The following is a 27,231-nucleotide window of genomic DNA, read 5'->3' as shown; positions in this document are numbered from 1 at the left end:
TTATCCTTTATTCCTTTATAAAGATGTGTGACACCTCTTTAATTATGTTTGTGTACAATATGTCTCACTTTCTTATATATGTAATGTGTTACTACACTGAATCACATACCACCAGAGTTATATATAGCTCAGTAAAATGAATTTTGATAGTTGGTAATTTTAAAAAAGTAACTAAAGTATGTTTTATATAGAAATAAGACATTTATGGTAAGCAAAATGTTTAATCACAGGAGGGATTGCTCTTTCTATTGGCATGGAGTTGGGAAATAATGTAAACTTTCAAAGAAACTTGAAAGGAGAAATGTCTTTTTACCATTTTTAAGTTTTAATTTTACTTTCAGTTGAAAATCGAGTTCGTCCGTTAGTACTGGTGATTAAGAAGTGGGCCAGTCACCATGATATAAATGACGCCAGTCGCGGTACTTTAAGCAGCTATAGTCTTGTACTGATGGTTTTGCACTATTTACAAAGTAAGTATTACATGTTTTTTAAAAATAATTTTTAAAATGGAAATGCAGTTAAACTTGATTATGGTGTCTTTCCTGTTGATCTTATATTCAGATGTCATTTTAAAAGGTTTTTTCTAAGGCACATAAAAACCTTCCTACTTTTCTGCTTTGAACAAATGTTTTAGGTAATGTTACCCCTGGAAAACATTATAAAGAAGTTTCACTGTATTTAAAAATTTTGACAATTTCCTATATTTTCTTTAGTATTCAAAGAACTTTCACCACTGTATTGTGGACCCATTGTCTTAAGCCAGATGAATATTCAGAAGCCTGTGAAAATAAACTCAAGCACCATTCATGATGTTCTTTTTATTTTTCACTTGAGCCAGGAATTAAATTATTTTCCTTTTTTAAAAAATGATTTTCTTGTTGGTTTAAAGGAGCTTTAATTTCTATGTGCTGTCATGGAGATTGGATGAAATACTTGATGTTAACGTAAGACCATTTACCAGTCGTATGTCTAGGCTGTGATGTGTTCTGGCTTAATGTTTCACAGTTTAGAAAGCAGTGCTGTAATAATATTTGTGTTTATACCCTTTCACTCAGTGATTTCATATCTAGAAATTTATCCTCAGATAAATAATGAGGGATGTTTATATGAATTTATATAAGGCTATTTTCATGGTATTTGTTGAAATAATAAAAGATTAAAAATAATTCCTAATATTAAATTTATATGAACACTAAAAGTCATGTTTTAAAGTTATTGAAATAGGAAACTCATGGTATGCTGTCATGCACAATAAAATACCAATTTTATTCAAAAAATAGTTGCTGTGAATGTGTATATATTCATATGTATACAAATATTAAAAAGGTATATGCCAGAAATTTATCTGGGGTTATTTATAGACAGTAGTCTATATATTTTCTTTATATATTACTTTACTTATAGATATTTTATAATATATATTAAGTATATTTTTAGCTGAACAATGAAATCAAATGAATTTTTTTCAGATTCTGAGAGAGATGTGAAATAGTTTAAATGGGCCAAAATTTTGTGATTCAGTGATGATCAGAAAGGTTGGATATTCTTTTAGCTATTTCAAGCTAATTATAATATTTTTGTTGCTGAACAGTCTTGGATATATCCTAGTTTAATGATTGATTTGCCACTCCAAAGCGATTTGAAACATGATGTTGGCTGTTTGAGATGCTACTATACATATCACTAGTTATTTTTGTTCAGTTTTATAGTTCAGTGTGGAACATATTACCTTTGATGCTTTTATAGTGAACTCTGATGCCCCTTAAGTTTCTTTTGTGGATTGCAGTTTACTTTCATGAAAAATGGAATTGTTTAGAAATAATTATTTTATAAAATATATGAAGAATAATATGGTTAACACTTATGTGTTAGCACCTAGTGTCTATTCATTTTTTAGTTTTAGTTGTGGTTTAAACATTAGATTTGACTAAAACATATAACATGTACTAACATTCACAATATGTGCCCTATCCCTCCATTCTTTTGGGTTACATTAGAAATTTTAATTTGATTGCTTTTTTAGGAAATGTACTTTAATCACAGAGGCCCCATGGAGGTTTTGTAAGCAATAATTCAGATATTAGTGGGACTTCCCTGGTGGTCCAGTGGTTAAGACTCCACACTTCTGCAGAGGACCTGGGTTCCATAACTGATTGGGAAACTAAGATCCTTCATGCTGTGCAACTTGGCCAAAAAAAAGACAAATTCAAATATTAGTATTTTACCAGTGTAATAAAATCATGTTAAAATTTGGTTTAGATTTTGTTAAATATATTTTATTCTTGATAAAGTGGTCTTATTTACTAAGGTGATTAGTAATTTATGGCACTCTAATCAGCCATTTCTAGGTATTTGTTAAAAGACATCAGCTACCCAGACTTACTGTGTAATTCTGTACTTTGGCAGATTTAACCCCTTCCTCCCTAGAAGAAATAAGTAATTGCTTTTCTTGTCATGCAAGAGTCTTCAGGTGTATTGAGCAGTTCTAGCTCTGCCACAGTTAACTAATTTTGTGATTTTGGCCAAGTAATTCTACCTCGCTGGCCTTAATATTCATCTGTAACACTAATAGTTAGATTAGATGACCCTTAAGTTTCACTTAACTTTAAATGCTTTAATGTCTTTTCTGCCATGAACAGAGAAAGGAAATGGGTCCTCTCTATGTAGAAAGGTTGAAAAAGTTAACTAATGCATTTCCTAGCACAAATTTCAACAATCAGGACTGTAGCATGCCAAGCTCCTCTGTCTGTGGAATTTGGCAAGAATACTGGAGTGGGTAGCCATTCCCTATTCTAGAGGATCTTCCCAAACCAGGGATAGAATCTGGATCTCCTGCATTGCAGGCAGATTCTTTATTGTCTGAGCCACCTGGGAAGCCCCAGTTACAAACTACGTATGCTTGAAAATGTGACTCATGAAAGCATGAGGGGAAAACTCATTGAGAAGAGAGTTTACTAGCAATCTAATATTGAGTTAATAGTAAAGGCGAAAGTGTCAATTGGTTAGAAACAATAATATGAGCGAATGAATAGTCGTGGACTATTTACCATGTTACCAGGTATAGATCTATCTTTGGGCATTTTTAAATTGTTCTTGCATTTTCAAAATTAGTGGTTGTTTAGTGTTGTTGAGGATCTGCTTTTTTTCTTTTAATTAGTGTAATCTTTGTTGAATTAGCATGGAACGTGAATGTGTATCAATTAGTGAAGGCCCGACAAGAAAGCTCTCATTCGAAATACAGGCAAAGTAAAATTGTATAGATTAAATCTGTTCAAGGTACTATCGATTGATCATATCTTTTAATAATAAACTTGTCTTATTTTGCTTTTGAGAGAGCAAAATATTATGACTTCAAAATAGATGTCATAATAGATGTTACAGAGATTCTTCCAGAATCTATATTGCTTTGGAATAAAATATTTGGAAAAGCTACTAAATGTTTCGCGGTTACTATCAGGATAGCGTTGATAAATAATTGCCAGAGTACATTAAGTGCTTCTCTAATGACTAGTATTTGTATATCTTTAAGGCAAGGATTTATTGAACGATAACCCTGCCCTCAAAAACTTCCACACTGCTTAGTTCTGAAGACTCTTTATCTATTGAAAGACCCTCTTCCAGTGGTTTGTGTTTATTTTTCTCTCCTAGCATTCTAGTTATGATTCTGTCGCTAGAATGAGATAATATTTTTAAAAAATTTTCTACAGTCTTTTATTTTACTGGGAGTGTTCAGTGGGTATAGAATTTAGATTTCTAGACTTAAACTAATTTCTAGTAAGAGTTTTCAATTTGACATCTGTGTTATAATGAAAATTATTAAAATGCTATTAAAATGTTAGACAAATACAGAGACTTTTAAGATTAAGTGACTGGGGCTTGAGTTTATTTGTAGGGTCTTCTAGAATTTGAGCATTTGAATGCCTTTAGGGAAAGAAAATATGTAGCCTTACTTCCTCAGGGTGATTCTGGTAAGTAATGAGTGAGTTTTTTTCCCCTAATATTCTTAGTCATATATTGTGAGCGTTCCATACTATCATGGAAATTTATTCTAATTTTATTTTATTCATTATTTTGTTCTAATTTTCAACTTGGGTGTGAAGTGTGATACAGAAAAGATATTTAAATAAAGCATCCTACTTTGTACTATGTGGTAAAAATTTACACATTTATAATCATAGTTGGGGACCATGTAAATTGATCATAATGGTTGATTTTGTGTTCATTAATGTATTCCAGTACTTATTTAAAGATTTTTGCTAAACAGCAGGTTAAAAGTGAATTAATGATTCTTTGTTACTGAATTTATTTAATTACTGTTGACCCTTGAACAGCATAGGTTTGAATTGTGTGGGTCTGCTTACAGATTTATATATATATATATATAGAGAGAGAGAGAGAGAGAGAGCACAGTATTTATTACATGATCTATAGTTGGTTGAATCTATAGATTTAAAACCTTGGATATGGAGAGCCAACTATAAAGTTATATGCAGATTTTCAACTGTATAGGGGTTGGCACTCCTAACCCCTGAATTCTTAAAGGGTCAGCTGTATATATAATGTATTTATAATTCTTAAGCACATAGTTTACTATGCAGTATTGTATTGGTCTTTAATCTTAAAGAACTCTTATAAATGTATTATTTGTATCTTATCATATTCAAGACATTCTTGTATTGTAAGTGTTAAGCACTTTGCCTTTCGTGTTATTCCATTATAATGATGTGAAATTACAGTTAATGCATTTAATGAAGTTGGATTTGGGGAAAGCTATTGAAGGGTGAAGAGTGGCAGTTAAAAAATACAGTGACATATGAAGATAGTGATTCTTTTGTATAAAATTTTATTTTATAGTGGATTGGTACAGATCTCCTGATTTAGATTTCTAAACTTTGCTGAGGTTTTCTTTTTTAAAATATATAAATGAAGCTGAAGATTTTTTTCAGTTTTTTCCTCAATAGATCAATTTTCTAAAACTATCTCAATTTTGATATTATTGTTAGAAGAAATTAAATAATAAACAGGATAGAACTGTTATTCTTACGATGTAGTGCCATTGGACTGTACTTTCAAAGTTTTTTTTTTTTATAGTTACAACCATCTTAACAATGTCTGTTTAATATCTGTAGCACAATCCTTGTCTTGCTTATTTTGTGTGTGTGTCTAATGTTGGACCAAATGTGTGTCCATTTATTGATGATCTATTTTTCTAAAACCATGTAAGGAACATTGTTTTACATAGAAGCATACATAACTTATTAATAGACCTTAAAATGTCAACTTTGATATATTTTGAATTTTAATTTTTAGGGATCAGAGTTAATTTCACAAAATATGTGAAAACTGTTGAATTTTAACATAAACCCATATAGTCTTTTACCTGGGGGTAGCTGACAAATTATTGCTTTGTAAAATGAATTACATGAATCACAGCAGCTTTAAACTTTTTCTTTTTATAGCCTTACCTGAACCCATCCTTCCATCCATCCAAAAAATTTACCCAGTAAGTGTTTCTTATAAATTATTATAATACCTGTTATGACAAGTATATGTGGAACTATTATGTGCAATATTATTGTGAATATAAAAGTAGAAATAGTTACCTTCTAAGTTATGATAATATTTTCTACATAGGCCGAGGTAAACATTGACCACTAGAATGTTAAAAATGTTTCATATAATTTTTTGGAAGTCTCTGCTATTTCATTTGATTATTAGCAGACAGTCTTGTCCTTTATGTTAATGATGGAACTTTTTGTATAACACTCATGATTATCATTAATGGGAATTAAATATACTTAGTTGGTGAAAGCACATTTGAACTCAGACCAGTTTTTTTCATGTTACTTTAAAATATAATTTTAGAACATTTCTTTAGTAGCTCAGAAGTTTTACAGCGTAACATACGTGTAATTTGAAATCAGGGGAAAAAATTTCACCTAGAGCCAGACATCCTGGAATGTGAAGTCAGGTGAGCCTTAGGAACCATTGCTACAAACAAAGCAAGTTGAGATGATAGAATTCCATGTGCGCTAAGAAGTTGAACAATTGGATAACTTTTTAATGTTTCGTCTGCTCTTATCAAGTAACATTCTAAGAGGTAACATGTACACTGTCCTTGTGTGTACATTATTAAGAATCCTGGTGAAGTTAATTAGAAACCCTCAAGAAATGAAGTGTGCCTACTAGAAAAAGTTAAATATATACTCAGTTTGAGTTTAGAGAAACCTAGGTAATGTACATATTAATAATCTATATGAATATTTTTTTTCTTTTCTAGTTTTAATGTTCTTTTTTTTCCCCAGATTTCATTGTTTCTTTGTTTTATTTATATAAGTCTTACCATTTCTGTTTTCCTCCATAGTCATTCTTGTTCCTGGTTTTTTTGGAAATATTATTTAAGCTGCTTGCGTAGAATGTTTAACCAGCCTTTTAAAACCACATTTTTTACCTGTTAATTCATAAACTTTTAAGAATAGTTTTCTAAACTTACTAGTCATGTTGTATAGGAAACGTAACATCCCTGTTGAGTGATCAAAGTTTTTCAAAGAACATATTTTATATGTATGAGAAAATATAATAAATATATTGACATAGAATCTAAATTAAATATAACATAATCTTTGATGATTGAGAAGTGGTGTTCTTGTTTTTGAACATCAGTTATTCTTGTAATGCTCACATGTGAGGTGCTGGATAATACTGGTTCACTGTAAATAGAGTCTTGCTGCAGTGGGGGCCTCTCAGTTCATGGGGGGTCATCTATGAGAAGAGACCATTTAATAAGAAGAACCTTCTGGAATCTGTCTCATCTTCCTCCTTTTAAAAATAAATTTCTGCTATGAAGAACTGTTATAATGAATGTATAGTATAGCTGGGGATCAGTATTTATGCTTTTTTTAAAGTAGTATGACAAAGAAGACTTCAGAAAGTGTAGAAATGTAAGTAATGTGAACTTTTGGACCTATTCTTGAACATTTTCTTCCCTCTATAAATTATTAATTTTTTAGTTCATACTGAAAAGTCAAAGATAATGACTGGGTGTTTCCTATTTCATTTATTATCCCAACTTTATTGTTCTCTAAACACCTAGGTTTCAGTGTAGCAAGAGCTGCATATATTGTTCAATATACACAGGATTTAATAGTTTTAACTTATCCTTTGAAGAATCTATTATTGTGTTTTGAAAGATGCTTCTGTGGAAATCTTACTTAAAATGCTGTACTATCTGGAACTCTTTTTACTAATATAAATGCTAATTAAGTTTCAGTTTAATAAATAGCATTATGCTGAGAAACAGAAGCATTACTTTTATGATAAGATACTCAAATTCTTACTAGTGTATTCTAGTTTTTAAGAGCCTCATTTTTATTTCTGTGTTTCATTTTTCTAATCACCTAGCTTTCTCCCATCACTGGGTCCTGATTTCTGTTCACATGCACTACCTCTAAACCTATATTCTCCACCCTGTTTCGCTAATCATCTTATTTCTACACCTGTAACCGGGAAATAGATTTCGTACTAGCCCAGCTCCAAGGCTTTGCAAAGTATTAATAGCAAGCCCTGCTAGACTTAAGAATATCTTAACTTGCTTTCATGTGTGGTTACATTGTCCTAAATATTTAAGCCACATTACTTTTACTATAAGATTGATACTTACATGGATAAGGACTTAATACCCACTCTTCCGCTCCGCAGGTTTTTTGTATTGTATGAAACCTGTAAGCCAATCAGGGAGAATTTTTTTCATTCGTCCATCTGATGGAGCAATTAAATTAGCTTGTTTCTTATTACTAGTAGTCACTATCATTTATTTATTATTTATTTTATATCAGAGGGCTTCTCTTGTGGCTCAGCTGGTAAAGAATCTGCCTGTAATGTGGGAGACCTGGGTTCGATCCCTGGCTTGGGAAGATCCCCTGGAGGAGGGAAAGGCTACCCACTCCAATATTCTGACCTGGAGAATTGCATGCGCTATAGTCCATGGGGTTACAAAGAATCAGACACGACTGAGCGACTTTCACTTCCACTTATTTATATCAGAACATACAACCTTTATATACAGTATCTTCAGTCCTAAGCAGATACACAGTATTCTCCTTAGAAAGGTTACATGATTGATCCAGGCTGTTTAGTCACAAATTATGAATGCAATAACTGTTTTTTTTTTCTTTATACTATGCTGCCTGGGGAAAGGCAGAATGATAGTAGTAGTCAATTTGTGTTGCTTACAACATTTTATTTATTTATTGTCTAATTGTTCCTATACAGATGTATTTGTATACCTTCCTTTAAGAAAAGCTGATACGACAAAATTTCAGCTTATAATTTGAGAATAATTAAAAAAACTTTACAGTGACAGAAAAACTTTCCTATTACTTTACAAGGGAAGAACGTTTTAAATTTTGAGCTTCTCTGATATAATTAAAATAGGATTAAAAATATATTGTTCAATATATTATTTTTTGTCATTTTCATGTTTTTTTCAAAATTTAGAAAATATTAATTAAAAAGTTAGTGTAATATTTCAATTCAGTTGTGATATTTTATTATGAAAGAAAAGGATAAAATAGACATCCTTTATCTTTGAAAACTATATCACAATATATAGCATTATTGATTATTACTTCCTAATTATTGACTTAAAAAAGCAACATCAGTGACAGAGAACAGAATGTTTACTATTGAGTTAAAGAAATGAAGTTGAGAAGTTTAAATATATAAACTCAGATTAAGTATATGAAGGGATTTTTATTTTAATGTAAGCATTTTATGAGATTTACCTCACGCTAAGTAGATTTATCAAGACAACTTACATTTGTTTCCTTCCCTAGTGATATCTTCCTATTTTCAAAAACCAAAGTTAGTTCCAAATTAATATATTGAGAGTTGCTCGAGGTAACCATAGTGTGTTATTGTAGATGTGCAGTTAAAATAATGATGATGCCTGGCATATACTGAATAATTAATAAGTAGGTAATACTATTGTTACTTCTCTTTCCATATACATTGTATCGTATAATTGTATAAACAGCCCTGTGAATGGTATTTTCCTTGTATTATGGATGAAGGAGCTTAACCTTTGGAAAGCTTGGTATCCTGGTTAAGTTCATGTAGCTAAATGGAACAACGAGGTTTCATACCTAGGCCTGACTCCAGAACTCAGGCTCTTCACCACTTCATAATAGTACTTCTATTTTGTGTTAAATACTTTAACTCCTTTCAAAAGTTGGAAGATCTCATATCAGATAAAGTTTAAAGGAAATTTAATTATCAATCTTTAATATACATCACTAGATTAGTGATAATCTGCGTATAGTTAAATCTTGGTAGAACTTCAGTGTATCATTTAGTTCTTTTTCTATTCACGTATAACTCCACTTAAATGCTCTGTATCAGTTATCCTTTTCTTTGAGATCTTCAACATTTCTTTCTAGGCTTTAGTAATTCATATTCTTAGAAGATTGCACAGCTTATATTTCTTTGCCTAGAGATGGAAAACAGTCATCTTTCATTTAAGCTATCCGTTTCTTTAAAGAACAGTTAACCCGGTTTAATGTAGTCCAGAAAGTGCCTAATTGCCCACATTTTGGACTTTGAAGATTATGACACAGCCTCAAAAAGTGATGGAGTCTGGCAAAAGGTGTTTTTGTTAGGCAGTTGTATGGACAGAAACAAACTTTTCAGATGTTTTTCAAGAGATTACTTATTTAAATTTTTCTTACTTTGGTATTGTGAAGAGAAATGGAAGATACGTATGTTCAGCATTTAAATATCATTTGGAAAATGTTTTTAGGAATTAAGTCATTGCATATTTGGGTATCAGAAGCCCAAAATAAGACAGAACCTTAAAAAATAATAAATATATTTTCTGTGTTAAAAAAATTAAACCAGGAAATATCGATAATCCAAAGGGAAGAAATGCTGTAAGAAACAGGTGTTATATTGCATTGGCTAAACTGTTTTCTTGTGGATTTAGATTGTAGTGCTAAAGGCTGCTTGTATTTCTCTGGCTTTTCGATTACTCTTTCTGTGCTTTCTAATGTGTTAGCTTGAACTCTGCCCACCTTCATCCTAGCTGAAGAAACATACTCTATTTCAATACGTAAATGCAATTGGGGAGCTCCTTTTAAAGAAATAACTTGGATGAAATTTTTCTTAAAGCAGAAAATCTTTCTGTAATATGAATGATTACCAAAAATGGGGATTACTTAAGGTTAAATAGAATTCCTTTTTACTTGTAGCTTCTTTTAATTGGAGCCTATTTGTTTGTTTGTTTGTTTGTATTTCTCCTTTAGTTCTCCTTCAGTAGGTATGATGCGACCCTTTTTATATATGATCTTGAAAAAGAACAGTGGCGCTAAGAGAACACTGACCAGGGTCTTTCAGCATTTTAATACAATAGGTCTTAGAACTCTGTAGTTTTAATCTCACAATAACTGATGTCTTTCTTTAAGTTACTGAAAAAAATAGAAATTTTAAAGGAGGTTCAGAGTTTTTAACTTCAGGTGAGAAAATGGCTGCTGTGTTTCAGCGTCATTTTGTAAATTGAATGTTTATTGTGCTAAGTGCTAGAAATAAAAATTAGTAAGCTTTCAGAGCAGAAATTGTTAAACAGTGACCCACTTTTCTTTTTCCTGTCATTTGAACTTATACTTTATTGTTTAATTTGCTGGAGAATATTATTTAAATTATACACTTTTAAATAAAGTCCGAAGCCTAATTTTATGCTTAACACGTAAGAGAAGAAGAAGAGTAAGTCAGGTCAGAGGCCTGCTCTTCCTTCTGCTGCTGCAAGTCAGTGCTTGTCGCCTACTCCCCCTAGTCTTTCTACTTGGGTCATAGACTGTAACAGTAAATCTATTAGACATGTGAGACAAGTCCCACCTTTAGGAATGCCATCTTTGTGGATTGTGCTTAGAGATTTTTCTTCTGGCAGAAAGATAATCCCTTCTTGGTAGTTAAAATTATTGATAGAATTATGGTAATGGGGCAGGAGGAGATGTTTTTATTTTCTTGCCCCTTGTTTTTACTGATGTATTTTGAGACTACCATTAAGTAGGTGCACTACGCTATTTCTCCATGTTACTGGGGTTATTCAGATTTTACTAATTCAATTAATATCCATAAACCCAAGTTTGGTCTGTTGGGTAGTTGAGAACCTTAAATGTATTTGTCATTCTCATGTCTGGTTAACCAATTCGTCTTTTTGTTAAGTTGTTTTGTTTTTAAATCTGTTTCTACTTGGGTGGCAAAGGAGAATATTGAGGGCACTGTGAAAATTACCTGAAAAAGTATTTTCTAACATAATGGATATGTATTACTTGAGAAATTCTATAGTTCAGTTTAGTTTAGAGCCATAACTTGCTGCTATTAGCAAGGGAAAGATCAGATACGAAAATGAATGGCATTCCAGAAGTACTCATTGGTGTTCTTTCTAATAGGTGACTTCTTTGGGCCTGGAATGCAAGCACATGATATCCTTCTTTATGAATATTGTACTAAAAGGGAATAGCTCAATATTGCTTGCTGATTTATTTTTCAAGTTCATTTCGTGTTGAACATTATTTCTATTCCCTCTAAAATGTAACATACAAAAATGAAATAAAATTGTAAAAAATCTTAAAATCAGTGTCAGTACTATTTATCTCTTAAACTTTTATGACCTTTGTGAGAAATTTTAAGTGGCAGTTAGAAAAAGCTCTTACCTTGAGATATATTTATAAAGAAATCTATATTTATTGGATGGAATCTTGGTATGTACTGTAAGGTTTTATTTATGAGTTAAAAAATCTTTTGCTACCATGAGAATTCATTTGGTTAACTGAGTGATATACCTCGGTTGAGGATTAGAATATCTTCATTTTTTAGGTTCTTTCTGGCTTAGTCCATACATTGTTGAAATCTTTACTGGGAGAAAATCTTCAAATTTCCAAATTGCCAGCATAAAGAAAATTCTCTCTTCTCCAGACAGCCTTATGTTAGGATTTATAAGATTTTTGGGGGTTGTGTTTTTCAATGGCCTCACACATTTTCCCTTTTCTTTTTGATAGGAATCTTTCAGTCCTTCTATACAGTTGCACCTTGTACATCAAGCGCCATGTAATGTTCCTCCTTACCTCTCAAAGAATGACTCAAACCTTGGGGACCTCTTACTGGGCTTTCTTAAGTATTATGCTACAGAATTTGAGTAAGTAAAACTTCAAATTGTGTATATTTGTTTTATAAGTAAATGCTACAAATTGGGTCAGAAACTGTATTTATCAATTTCATTGTTATAAACTAGTTCAGAAATGCATAGTTTATAAAATGATAATCCTGTTTCAAGCTAATAAAAAAATTATAGTTTAGTAAGCCTACTATTCCCTGGAGAAGGAAATGGCAACCCACTCCAGTACTCTTGCCTGGAGAATCCCATGGATGGAGGAGTCTGGTGGGCTACAGTCCATGGGGTCACAAAGAGTCAGACACGACTGATTGATTTCAGTAGTGATCCCCTTTTATATTTAGCTATCTCTTTACATAGTAAGACCTGAATAAATGTATTGGTCCTGTGTCAGTTCAGTTCAGTTCAGTTGCTCAGTCGTGTCCAGCTCTATGCGACCCCATGAACTGCAGCACGCCAGGCCTCCCTGTCCATCACCAACTCCCGGAGTCCACCCAAACCCATGTCCATTGAGTCGGTGATGCTATCCAGTCATGTCATCCTCTATCATCCCGTTCTCCTCCTGCCCTCAATCTTTCCCAGCATCAGGGTCTTTTCAAATGAGTCCGCTCTCTGCATCAGGTGGCCAAAGTATTGGAGTTTCAGCTTAACCATCAGTCCCTCCAGTGAACACCCAGGACTGATCTCCTTTAGGGTAGACTGGTTGGATCTCCTTGCAGATGTTATATAATTTGGAATATACATTTTATAGGAACTTAAAATTTGTAATAAAAAAGCTAAAACAAACTTGGAAAAAGATGTAGTTAATACTAGATCATCTGGATAAATAGTTGTGTTTGTATGGTATATACATCAAAGAATACTTCTCGTTTTTTTATCTTTTGGTGAGAGTGATATGTAGACATGAACTAGTAAAGTGTATGATCGGGCTGGCCATAACTGGAAGTTCTTACAGGAGTTCTTAGTCCAGATAGAGTGGAATTAGGAATTGTGTGCAACTCTTCTGATCAGTTTGGGAAAGCTTGAAGGAGGGAATGAGAGAATTTAGGAGTGGTTAAAACATTAGAGGAGGAGAGTACAATAACCATAGGGTACTATTTTGGAAAGGTTTGGAGAAGGAAACAATAATAGTAAGAGTAATAAATTGCTATTACTTGGTGGGAAAAACTGTTCAAAGGAGATCATATGCATTATCTCATTGAGTTTACATGAGTTGGTGTTATTTTATGCCTGTTTTACCAGTGGGACATACAGAGAGGTAAGGAAACTGGTCAAAAATCTCACAGGTAGTAAGGGGAATATTTCAGATAATTTTGAATGCGAAATTCACTCTCTTGACTATGATACTTTACTGAAATGTTGATACTGTCTGCTGTCATACAGTAGTTTTGAAGAAACCTGACTCATATAAGATGAAACATGGGGCCTGAAGACGTAGTCTTTAAATTCCTTCAAATAAACTTCCACCTGTTTTGTTTGTGTCTCCATTACCTTGCCCAGTGCCAGATAATTGGTACTTGGAAAATACTTGTTATAGAATCATTTTGAAGGATAAAGATTATGGATGTAAGTCAAAGATCCTTAAGGTGACTTAAAAATTACTGAATTAGGTTAACAAAAGGAGTAAGAAAAGTGCTAAAGGCAAGTAGTTCAATAGGAATGAAGTTTTAATAATCCAGGTTAAAAATGATTAGGACCTGAATATAAGTCTAGGCAGCAAAAATATAAAGGAAAGAGGAGCCTTTGATAATATAGAGGAAAGATTTAAGTCTATATGGGACATAAGAGAAGATCATTCTGGAGTTAAGACCTTTTTAAGATGTTACAATGATAATAGCTAATGTTTCATGAATGTTTACCTAGTGCCCTGCAGATGCTGAGTGATTCCCATGTATTATCTCATTTAATCCTCACAGTAACTCCATTTCAAGCTTTGGGAATTTGTGAACTTTGTTCTCTGATGATACAGTTAGATAACCAGAGAACCAAGACTCAGATTCCAGTGACTCCAAAGCCACATGCTTAATTGTTAGACTGCATCAGCATATCTATGGTGTCATGTTGATTAGATATTGGGGAAAGTTTGTAGAGAGGGAAGAGATTTATAGACAAAAGGTATTTTTCTGCCATGTTGCATTTAGGATTAGAGCATCTAGGGAAATGCCTTGAAAATCACCTGCTTTTCAAGTGAAATGACTGAAACAGAATGATAGCCGTTCAGATTTGTGTGTTAGTTCGCTTTGAGCTTGCTGTGTGGTGTGGTGTGGCCCTAGCATGCTGGTGCTTGGAGAGAGGTTTTGAGCTTTCAGATACACTTGTTATTACGATGCATGATTCAGGTGACCTGTTCATCTCCTGTTTGATCAGGTAGTGCATTGTCGTTTCATACCAGATATTTTCAGAAATTTGACGATAGGGAGCATAGCCAAGAGTGTAGCCATGGTAATGAACTAGGTGCCTGTTCTAGGAATTCTGACAGCCATTAGAAGGGTTTGTAAGGATTTCTTCTGAAGTTTGAGATACTCAGTTAAAAAATTCCCTTTACTGAAAGACAAAGAATTAAGTTCCTGTGAAAGGATGCTAGAGTACATGGTATAAATTTTGCAGAGATTTTAATACAGCCATTTAAAATTGCTAAGATTTTCTTACCTACTTCACTCACAGCTTGCTCCTTAAACCTTGCTGCTGAAAATTACGAAAATGAAGCCAAGTTTCTAGAAATGTACCCAGAAGCGGGGAACTGACAATATAGGAGAAAGGGGGTCAGATGGCTCAGGGAATCTGGATAAATATACAGTCAGTTTAATCATCCCATATTTTAGGAAAAAGAAAAATTCAAGTTTTAAATATCTTATAGACTTATAGATACTGGAGATTCTAGGAACCTTAGAAGATATCTATTTAATAATTGCCTTTATTTTCTTGATGCCTAGTCACACGTCATTACTGCTAGTCAGTCTGTTGAATTAAAAGTACATACTTATATACTTAAATACATACTTTTTTAAAAAAAAAAGGAAATAGAAAGGTCCAATTTTTCTATCTCCTTTCTTATTCTTACTTATTCCTTATTTAATCAGTAAATCACTGAGTGCTTACTTTATTCCAGGCTATTTTCTGTTCACTGGGGATATGGCAGTTAAAACTGTCTTCATGGAGTTTATGTAGAGAGAGTCACGGAGAGACAGACAATAAACAAATAAAATGTATACTATGTTAGATGGTGGTAAGTGGAGAAAAAAAATTTTTTTTTAAAGATTCTGATGTGCGTAGTTGTTGCAGTTTTAATACCTGTATTGCCATTTAATACCTAACATAGAGAATATTCTCACCAAAAAGGTGACCTATAAAAAAAGACCCAGTGGAGAGGAAGTTGTGAGTTATGTGTCTACATGGGAGAAGACCTTTCTAAACAGAAGGAAGAGCAACTGCAAAGATCCTGAGGTGGAGGTTTGCCCGTGTTCAAGGAACAGTGAAGAGACCAGTGTGACTGGAACAGAGTGTTAAGGATGTCAGAGAGTTACAGGAGTCCATGTCATGTAGGGTCTTGTAATAGATTTTGATAACTTTGAGTTTTTCTCTTGAAGTAGGAAAACACTGAAGGGGTTTCAGTAGAAAAATGATCTGATCTGATTTAGTTTGTAACATGTTGCTGGATGAAAGTAAACTGAAGAGAGAGCCAGAGGCGGAAGCAAGGAGACTATTTAGGAAGGTATTGTGGTAATCTAAGAGAAACCATGTGACTTAGTAAGATAAAAGTGGTTGCAGCGGAAGTGGATGAAAAGTGGTCAGATTTTGCTTATGTTTTAATTTGCACCAGATTAATGTGACATAAGAGAAAGAGAAGAGCCAAGAATGACTTAAAAGTTTGAGACCTAAGCAACTCAAAGTATAGAGATGCCCCTACGTGCAATCCAAAAAGCAAGGGAGAAACATTACTGATTTTTAATGTTTTAAGATTGAGATACCCACAAAATATTCAAGTAGAGATTTTAAGTAGAGAGTTGGATATGTAAGTCTAGAGTGCAGGAGAGACGTCACAGTTTTAGGGGTTTTTCATCTGGTAGATGGGATTTAAAAGCTAGAAAACTTTTTGAGAAAACCAAGGGACTATAACTAGAAGAGAGAAAAGGTCCAAAGATCAATAAACCTTTAGATACTCCGATGTCTTACATATGTATATAAGGTTAAGATACATGAATGTTTTAAGTGATGCAGTGAAGAGAGAGAGACAATTTAGAAGGTAGATACTCTGTGAAACAACTGGCCTAATTTCTCAAAAAGTCGGAGTTTTAAAAAAGTGGAGGGAACATTTCCAGATTAAAGAGATGGAACAATCAAATACAGTGGATGAAGCTTGATTGCAGTCTGATTGGGGTGGTGAAATTATAAAAGGCATTTGAGTTACATTAATGTCTTAATGCTGCTAATGTTACAAAGGAGAATGGCCGTATTCTTTAGGTATATGCCAAAGGATTAAGAAAAGAAGTTTCTCTCTGCTAGAGCTTAATAAATGGTTTAGTTCAGAATATACATGTGTAGGTATACACACCAGCAAATGTGGCAGAGTACTAACAGCTATTGAATTGCTTTTGAGTTTTATGTTTTTTCATTTTTAAAAAATTTATTTTTTTGTTGAAGGATAATTGCTTTACAGAATTTTGCTGTTTTCTGTTTTTTTATTTTTTAAAAACATTTTATTTTGTATTGGGGTATAGCTGATTAACAAACAATGCTGTAATAGATTCAGGTGGGTAATGAAGTGTCTCAACCATACATATACATGTATCCACTCTCCCCCAAATTCCCCTCCCATCCAGGCTGCCACGTAACATTGAGCTGAGTTCCATCTGCTATACAGTAGGTCCTTGTTGGTTATCCATTTTATATATAGCAGTGTGTACATGTCCATCCCAGACTCCCTAACTATCCCTTCCCCCAGTTCTTGTCCCCATATGCTTTTCATTTGTAAAGTGTCATAATACAAAGAGGAACTAAAAATGAGATGTAGGTATGAGAAGGAACTAATATATAGTGTGGTAGTCTAAAAAGGAAGACTCCTTGAGAAAGGAGGGAAGCCAATAGAATGTTGTGTTTTGGAATCAAAGGGGGGAAACATTTGAGCAGGAAGGAGTGATTATTTGTGTTGCATTTTTGATTGATCAAGTACAAAATGAGAAGTAAAACCACTGAAGCACATTGGTCAATGTGGACGCTACTGGACCCTTGGCAGGAGCAGTCTTAGTGTAACAGTATGGACAAAAAGCCTTATTGGTGTGAGCAAAAGAAAGAAAGGGAGGGGAGGATTTAGATTCAGGTGGTATAGTGAATTCTCTAGGGGGATTTACATACTTGTAAAGGGGGCAGAAACAATAGGGTAGAAATTGAGGGATTAAGTGGAGTTGAGTATTTGTTTTTAGAAAGGAGAAGTAACCCATGTTGATGGTAAAATTGGTGATACCAGAAAAGTTGTAAATTTTTAAAAATAGTTGTATTTGTTTATGACTGCACTGGGTCTTGGTTGCTTTGTGTGGGCTTTCTCTTGTGAGTGGGGGCTACTCTTCATTGTGGTGCTCAGACTTCAGGTGCAGGCTTCAGAAGTTGCAGCACATGGACTCAGTAGTTGTGGTACTAGGGCTTAGTTGTTCCACAGCATGTGAGATCTTCCGGGACCAGGACTCAAACCCATGTCCCCTGCACTGGCAAGTGGATTCTTATCCGCTGTGCCACCAGGGAAGTCCAAGTTGAAGTAAATTGTTGAATAGAGAAGAATTGGAATCTATCCCACAAATGGAGGAGAAGCACTGACGATTCATTATAGAAATGGAAAGTTATGTACAGGCAAGTGTGGACTGATGTGCTGGGAACTCGTAGATACTGTCTTTTGACTGCTTTACTTTTTTAGTGAAATGAAGCATGGACATCAGTGGGGAATGAGTGTGAGGGAGGAGATTTGAGAAGTGAGGACAAGGTATGAATTGTTATGTAGAAGAGTGAAGGAGTGAGTGAACCATGGAAATACAGGATGACTGCTGCGTAGTAGCATTTAGGATTCTTTTGAGCTAAGTCATCGTGAATTTAAAGTGATCATAAATTCAAAGGTCAACGTGGTTGCATATTTTTTTCCTCCAGTCCTGTTTCACTCCTTGGGAAAGGATTGGAATAAAGATTTAGTTATAGTTGTTCAGTGCTGCAAGAGCAGGTAAGAGAGTTGAGGGATGTGCAAGGGAGGGATTTTAATAGTTGACCGTGGACAGGGTATATTCAGTCCTGAAAATGTGGGCACAGTGTTGTCTGCAGGACATCTTGTTGTAAATTTTGGTCTGGGGCTTAGTAGCTGGAGAAAAACACTTAGGAAAAGAAACATCAGAATACTGAAGCCCAGCCCGGGACCGGTGGTCTAGCATTTGAAGAAGATTGAAAAAGGCAAAGTCTCAATATCAGCATTTAAAGGGTCAAGCAGAAGAAAAGCCAGTCAAAACAGAACTCTAGGATTCAAGATTTTTCTGTGTACAGGATTTGAAATCCTTAACAAAGTGTTTGTTTCTCAGCCCTTAGTAATTACTAAGACCAAAAACATACCATTTTTTCACTTAATTTGACTAATTTTAGCATATAAGCAGCCATGTGGTATCAGACCCATCATTTTATCTTTGCTGTACTTGAGTTTTTCTTTGTAATGTTGTTGAAGACTACATTTCCAATTTAATCAGTTGTCTCAAAATAACTTTGTCACAAAAAAATGAGTACCAGTCCATTACCATTACTGATGAAAAAAGCCAATATCTTACCAAGAAAAATCCCTTATGATTATACAGTGGAAGTGAGAAATAGATTTAAGGGCCTAGATCTGATAGATAGAGTGCCTGATGAACTATGGAATGAGGTTTGTGACATTGTACAGGAGACAGGGATCAAGACCATCCCCATGGAAAAGAAATGCAAAAAAAGCAAAATGGCTGTCTGGGGAGGCCTTACAAATAGCTGTGAAAAGAAGAGAAACGAAAAGCAAAGGAGAAAAGGAAAGATATAAGCATCTGAATGCAGAGTTCCAGAGAATAGCAAGAAGAGATAAGAAAGCCTTCCTCAGCGATCAATGCAGAGAAATAGAGGAAAAGAACAGAATGGGAAGGACTAGAGATCTCTTCAAGAAAATTAGAGATACCAAGGGAACATTTCATGCAAAGATGGGCTTGATAAAGGACAGAAATGGTATGGACCTAACAGAAGCAGAAGATATTAAGAGGTGGCAAGAATACACAGAAGAACTGTACAAAAAAGATCTTCACGACCCAGATAATCATGATGATGTAATCACTCATCTAGAGCCAGACATCCTGGAAAGTGAAGTCAAGTGGGCCTTAGAAAGCATCACTACGAACAAAGCTAGTGGAGGTGATGGAATTCCAGTCGAGCTCTTTCAAATCCTGGAAGATGATGCTGTGAAAGTGCTGCACTCAATATGCCAGCAAATTTGGAAAACTCAGCAGTGGCTACAGGACTGGAAAAGGTCAGTTTTCATTCCAATCCCAAAGAAAGGCGATGCCAAAGAATGCTCCAACTACCGCACAATTGCACTCATCTCACATGCTAGTAAAGTAATGCTCCAAATTCTCCAAGCCACGCTTCAGCAATACATGAACCGTGAACTCCCTGATGTTCAAGCTGGTTTTAGAAAAGGCAGAGGAACCAGAGATCAAATTGCCAACATCCACTGGATCATGGAAAAAGCAAGAGAGTTCCAGAAAAACATCTATTTCTGCTTTATTGACTATGCCAAAACCTTTGACTGTGTGCATCACAATAAACTGTGGAAAATTCTGAAAGAGATGGGCATTCCAGACCACCTGACCTGCCTCTTGAGAAATCTGTATGCAGGTCAGGAAGCAACAGTTAGAACTGGACATGGAAAAACAGACTGGTTCCAAATAGGAAAAGGAGTACGTCAAGGTTGTATATTGTCCCCCTGCTTATTTAACTTCTATGCAGAGTACATCATGAGAAATGCTGGACTGGAAGAAGCACAAGCTGGAATCAAGATTGCCGGGAGAAATATCAATAACCTCAGATATGCAGATGACACCACCCTTATGGCAGAAAGTGAAGGGGAACTAAAAAGCCTCTTGAAAGTGAAAGAGGAGAGTGAAAAAGTTGGCTTAAAGCTCAACATTCAGAAAATGAAGATCATGGCATCTGATCCCATCACTTCATGGGAAATAGATGGGGAAACAGTGGAAACAGTGTCAGACTTTATTTTTGGGGGGCTCCAAAATCACTGCATATGGTGACTGCAGCCATGAAATTAAAAGACGCTTACTCCTTGGAAGGAAAGTTATGCCCAACCTAGATAGCATATTCAAAAGCAGAGACATTACCTTGCCAACAAAGGTCCGTCTAGTCAAGGCTATGGTTTTTCCAGTGGTCATGTATGGATGTGAGAGTTGGACTGTGAAGAAGGGTGAGCACCGAAGAATTGATGCTTTTGAACTGTGGTGTTGGAGAAGACTCTTGAGAGTCCCTTGGACTGCAAGGAGATCCAACGAGTCATTCTGAAGGCGATCAACCCTGGGATTTCTTTGGAAGGAATGATGCTAAAGCTGAAACTCCAGTACTTTGGTCACCTCATGCGAAGAGTTGACTCATTGGAAAAGACTCTGATGCTGGGAGGGATTGGGGGCAGGAGGAGAAGGGGATGACAGAGAATGAGATGGCTGGATGGCATCACCGACTTGATGGACATAAGTCTGAGTGAACTCCGGGAGATGGTGATGGACAGGGAGGCCTGGCGTGCTGCGATTCATGGGGTTGCAAAGAGTCGGATATGACAGAGCGACTGAACTGAACTGAATCTGTTGTAGATTAAATTAAGTCCAATATCTGGTGTTTTTTTTTCAGAAACATTACTCTTTTATAGATTGTCTTATTTTATTCTTTAATTATTGAGTGACAATAACAGATTTTCATATGGCAAGGAAGTTACAGTAGAGAAATATGGTATGACAAAAGGCTTAGTTTAGAGCCTGTTTTAAAGAAGGAAATGTGTAGGAAAAATATTTCTAAATTACCATTTGAATTCTACATTGAAATTCACCTATAAGATTAAAAATTGTATAAAAGTTATGTATCATGTTTTATGATTTGAAATATTTAATAATTTAGATATATTTAAAAGTTCTTTAAAAATGCAGTAGTTTGAATCAGTCTAAATAGTAGTGATTCAAATATTCTTTTTTCCCCTCTGTGAAGTACTTCAGATGATACAGTCATTTAAATAATAATTTGGGCTGATTATAGGTTGAAGATTAAATAATATCTGGTTAGGGATAAAAAAGTGAACCTGAATGTGTCACATATGTTTCTGTGATCCAGTTTAGAAATTCGGGGTTGAGTTTAATAAGAGTTCTTTGATTTAAGGAAGTAAAAGTTTTAGTTTAACAGCAGGATGTGGTGTTTCAGTATTTTAAACTTGTCTGAGAGGAAAAAATTAGTCCACCTCTTTTTTTTTTTAACATAATGTTTTCAGTATTAATTCTACTGCAGATTCACCTGTCTTATAAGTTGACATTTGAAACAAGGAGTCTCAGGAAAAAGTTCATTTTTAGTATTCAATGTTGTCTTACATGTCTTACTTAAGTAGCACAAAGTGTAATTCTGCTGTAATCTTGTTTGGTTTGGCAATGTGGTTATAGAACTCTCCCCTTTACGGTGTTACCTTGAAGAAGATTTTGGAAACACACTTGGACCAGTAGAGCCATACTTCTTTTCTGTTTGAAGTCCATACTAACGGAGCTGCTGTACGTTTAAGGACCTAAAGCATGTTACTGTAACCAATATTAAGTATTTCTTTTTCATAGCCCACTTACTTTTAAAAAGCATAAATATTTTTAAAGAACTTAAAGCTATCTTTGCAAGCTATTCCTAAACTGTATTCTTAATAAGAAAAAATAGTCATACTTTGAGGATCATTTTCAATTATGAAACTTCACAAGATGCAGTGTTTTCTTGCATGTTTAACATAGAAATTGGTCAGTTTTCAGAAACAAATGCTATGTTGGATCCACAGTTATATCCTTATGGATTCTCTAATAAATAGAGGAAGAGTAGGATGAGTGTTGCATTTGGAACGTCCCAAAGTATCGTCTTCCTCCTACTGGAATGATGGAAAAAGCTGAAAACAACTGAAAAGAAAAAAGATACCAGCTTCCCCCAGACTCATTTTTCTCTTGAATACAAGCTGAGTAGTTACATATTTTTAAAATGTTTTTTAAAAAAAGGAATGTTATACAAAATTATAAATTAAAAAAACAACAGTGTAAGGTTAGGCCTTACTAAAGACTGGACAGTCGACCTTCAGGCGTGCTGATAAAATTGTTTTGCTTGACTGAAACTTCACTATAAACAGCTACATCTGATACACAGCAATAACAGTATGTTTTCATAGAGTATTCATTTTTCTAAAATTTCTACCATAAATCATATCAGTAGAGGTACACCTGAACAAGAATTACTTAGTGATACCAAAAACAACACAAGATTACCTCTCTTAAAAAATTCTTACTGGGGTTTAACAAGAAACAGTTTTTTGCTTACTTACAGATTATTTTTCTTATTACTTTATTTATTCAAAAAATATTTATTGAGTACCTAGTTGATACTAAGCAACTAAATGAGCAGTAAAAGAAAAACAAAAATAAATAGCTCAGGATCTTGGAGCTTTCATCTAGTTAGAGGAGACACAATAAATAGCATACATAAGCAAATGATTAGAAATCTAAGTGTTATGGAGACAAAAGAAGTAGAGAAGGGGAAATGATACTTGAGGTGCAGAGAGCTGATGCAGATTTCAGTTCTTTGAGAAGATCAGAGTATGCCTAACTATTGATATAATAAAAATAGTAAAAGGGAAGTTAAGAAAATAGTTAATATGATTAATGTTTTTCTTTTCTTCAAAGTTGGAGTATAATTGCTTTACCATGTTGTGTTAGTTTCTGCTGTACAACAACATGAATGTTTTTCTTTTTCCAGCTGGAATAGTCAGATGATTTCAGTTCGTGAAGCCAAAGCCATTCCCAGGCCTGATGGTATTGAATGGAGAAATAAATACATCTGTGTAGAAGGTAGTTTTCCCACAACTACTTCATGTTTACCATCCAACTTATCTAGTACTGACAGAAACTCTTGAATAATTTCAGCTTATATTTCATGTAAAAGTAATACATTTATATCCTAAGTGGTTTATAAGTCTTTAATCATAAGATTTTAATTTTTAAAACATGATGTAAACTTCTTTCATGGTAAGAAATGATAAACAAATTTAGGTGTTAAATGTTCCTGCTCATGTAGGTGCATGAGAAGTCTGCATGCGTCCCTCATGCTTGTAGTTGGCTGAAATTTAGTTTCATGAGTGTAGGCGGAAGAAAATACTTTCTTCATGTGATGATTCTTTGAAATGAAATTAGTTTTTTATGCTTAAATATTGATAATTGATATAAGCTTGAGCTTGATTTTATGACTATAAATTGATTTTCCTTTTAAAATTAAATGCTGTGAGATAGTCTATTCTCTAAAATTAATTTACATGTAGTTGAATACTTCTTTAGGTTGGTGGAAACTGACTTCAAGAGGCAATACTGTTCTCACAGATTCCACGTTGATGATATTTGTAAATCTTGAGATAAAAAGGCATTAAAGGGTTGAAATTTGGCATTTGTAGGAAAACATCAAATTTAAAATATTTTAATCTTGAATTATAATCCAACATTTTAAGAGTTTATAAATGTGAAATTGAATCTCCTGCTTTGGTGTTTGGTTTGCTAAATTGCACAGTGTGTTTATATTATTCTAGTTACTTGGTTCTTGTGAATATTAAATACAGTTTTAAAGTGCTATGCACTGTGTGATTTGATAGTTTGACATATGGCATTATCTGTTCTAAGAAGTACAGTGATAATAATAAACTCTTTTTTGAAATAGCCTTTCCAAGCAATTAAAAAAAGGAATTTTAAAAATTATGGACCTGATTAGATTATATGACATACCTAAAGTTAACCTCTCCATCAGATTCACACTTTTTTGAGGTCTTCCCCCTCATTCTAACAACTTTATTCTCTTTCTGTTTAGTCCCTCTCAACTTTATAGCATACATAGATCTTCTTTGAAAAATACTCTTGACTTGATCCTACTGACTCAAAGTAGATCCTGCTGGATCTTTCTGTACTTTTTTTTCTCTTTTTTAGTGCTAAAATTCTTAAACTCTAGTTTTATCCTGCTGCTGGCATTATTTCAGCCCCCATTTCATTCCTAATGCCTTTCGTTATCCTCCCTTTCTCACTTTTATCTTCAGTTTCCTTGTTCTCTTAAATAGAATCAGTTTGTATCTGTATGTGAACTACTCTTATTTTGTGGGTGAAGGGTGAGTAGAGTAAGGATGAAGACATGGAAGGTAATGTTGGAAACACACAGAAAATTTCAAAAAAATAAATAAATAGAACCAAGCTTAAAAAAAAAAAATATGTGCCCTGAGCGGGGGGCAGGGGGATTTCCTCTTCTGCTTTCTTGTCTTGACCACTTGCTGCTTCATTGCCAACAAGTCACCGTTGTCACTGCATCTTTTCAAAGCCATTCAGTCACACCATAACTCTCTGTACTGTCTGCCGTCCTCGTGGTATTGAACCTCTACTTACGAAGGCGTTGACCTTTTTCCTGCTAGACAAATCAGTGGTCTTTTAAGGTAGATTCAAAATTGCTTTTCTGTGGTATTTGACACTGACTGTATCTCTTGGTATAGTGCTTTTATTCTTTTTGATAACTCTTTATTCTTTAACTTATATTTATTCTTTTCACAGTAGGTTCCTGACTCGCTAATTCTTCAGAAATCTTACCTACTTTTGTGATTTAGACTTAATATTTTTGTGGTTTAGACTTAATACCTGTGCTGGTTACTTCATTTTAGACATCTCACTTTAATTGTATCTACTTTGATAGTTCATAGCTATTATAAAACTGTTTTCTGTAAGCATAAATCTAAGAAGATGCAGTTGCCATTATGTAGGTCAGAAACTGTCAAAATAGTGGCAGTTTCATGTAATTCAAGCAAATTAAAAACTGAAGTTCTCATTTTAATAATATCTTGTTTATATGTGCATTTAACATTGTAGAACCTTTTGACGGAACAAATACAGCAAGAGCTGTGCATGAAAAACAGAAGTTTGATATGATCAAGGATCAGTTTTTAAAGGTAAATAATGCATCAGATTAACTCTAGAAACATTAGTGCACTAGTGTGCTTTGAAAATTAAAAAAAACAAGTATGTAATAGGAAAGAATAGCTCTGGTTCCTGTGATATGGAGCAATCAGTGGGGCACAGTAGGGACTTTATTACTTGAATTTAGAAATGCTTTGCCTCCACAGAGATCTGACTCTGCTTTTACTCACATGGCTTTCATTTTGTGGATATAGCATTTTCACAGTGAGCTTATTAAGCTCTCAAAATGAATGAATAAAATTTAAAGGACTCCTTTCTCTCCTTAAAATGTCGGGGAACCTGTAGCTTTAGAAGACAGCCATGTCTGTTCCATGTTTTTCTTCTGTATACCCAATTGTAACAAGGAACTAGAGCTCCATTTTATCTTTATTTATGTTTTAAGAAATTAAACAAAATGTGTGTGTGCATGCACACATTTTATATATATAAAGTTTAGTCATATATATGTAGACTGTAGTTTATTCCTTAGCTCCCTAGTCCACAGTATGAATTAATAAATTCAATGATATTTTAATAAATATTAATAAATTAATAAATATTAATAAATTTAATAAATATCAATGATTTTGCTAAGATTGGCTCCTAGCTTCCAATAATTCAACAGTACAGAGTAAAAACACATTGATAGAAATATGTAATTTGAGACATAGAGAGTGCTTCACAGAAGAAAGAGATAAGGAATTTTAGAGGTTTAGTTTTTTTGTTATCAAGACATCCAAGTAGATTTGATGATAATTAAAAATGCAAGTGTATCATATTAACAAGCTGTCCTTCAAATTAGGCCCTCTCAGTTTGTCAACCAGAATAGAAAATTTTAAATGAAATGCAATTCTTCAGGGCAAACCAAGAATCAAATAGGGAATATTTTGTCTATCATATTAAATTGAGAACTCAAAAATAGCCTTTCTACATTGTCATTCTTATTAATGAGTGTGCTTGCATGCATGCTAAGCCGCTTCAGTTGTGTCTGACTCTGCAACCCTGTAGACCGTAGTCTGCCAGGCTGCTCTGTCCACGGGATTCTCCGGGCAAGAATACTGTAGTAGCTTGCCATGCCCTCCTCCAGGGGATCTTCCTGACCCAGGGTCGAGCCCGCATCTCTTAAGTCTCTTGTTTTGGCAGGTGGGTTCTTCACCACTAGCGCCACATGTCTTTACTTGTGATTGTTTAGGTATAAAACCAATATTTTTAGTCAGTTGAACAATTGAAGTAAGAACAAACTCAAAGATTGCAGCCACATTTTTTGGTAGTGGGCCTAATTTTTAGCTTATATACAAGCATTTCATTTTCCTTTTTTTTCTTCTTAAAAATTCTATTCACTCTCCCAGATTCATTGTATAAAATACTTTATTTACTCTCTCCTTTTTAAATACAATTTTTAATTGACAGAGCTTTCTAGATAGAAAATAAGCCAATCAAACAATTGAAGTAGTCTTTCCCTGCTCTCTCAAACCCAAAGGTTTTGTATTAATTACTTTCATATTTTAAATGACATCTTAATCTGTGAATAAATATTAATATTGTCTGTTGCTTGTTTTTTGTACCACCTGTGTGTACACTTCTTTATAAATGAATTCGAACTGTACAGATGTAAAGTTTTTAAATAACATTTTGTTTCAGATGACAGAAGCAATACTTTTACTCTTGTTAAAAACTTGAGAGATTAAAAGCATACACAAAAAAAGTCACCCCAAATTTTACTGCCTAGGGAAATCACTGTTAACATTCTAATAACTCCCCTTTCAGTCCTTTCTTTCACATATATTTTAGGTTTTAAGAATGATTTTTTCTTTCTCTTCC

The 27,231-nt window shown here is 34.0% G+C and overlaps 1 protein-coding gene across 13 annotated transcripts in view; it reads left to right on the top strand.

The window, feature by feature from the left end:
- PAPD4 (poly(A) RNA polymerase D4, non-canonical) overlaps positions 1–27,231 on the top strand; it is a 63,821-nt gene that overhangs the window by 35,165 nt on the left and 1,425 nt on the right. For all 13 annotated transcript variants that reach the window (XM_013966730.2, XM_005685081.3, XM_018053672.1 and 10 more), the window contains 5 exons: positions 342–470; positions 5,460–5,503; positions 12,054–12,190; positions 23,192–23,283; positions 25,324–25,403. In XM_013966730.2, the coding sequence (XP_013822184.2) occupies positions 342–470; positions 5,460–5,503; positions 12,054–12,190; positions 23,192–23,283; positions 25,324–25,403 (482 nt within the window). The remainder of the gene's footprint in view (positions 1–341; positions 471–5,459; positions 5,504–12,053; positions 12,191–23,191; positions 23,284–25,323; positions 25,404–27,231) is intronic.

Source organism: Capra hircus, chromosome 10, assembly GCF_001704415.2.
Source record: "Capra hircus breed San Clemente chromosome 10, ASM170441v1, whole genome shotgun sequence".
Taxonomy (NCBI): domain Eukaryota; kingdom Metazoa; phylum Chordata; class Mammalia; order Artiodactyla; family Bovidae; genus Capra; species Capra hircus.
The sequence above is the reverse complement of the archived record's forward strand: the minus strand, read 5'-3'. Positions and strand labels throughout refer to the sequence as shown.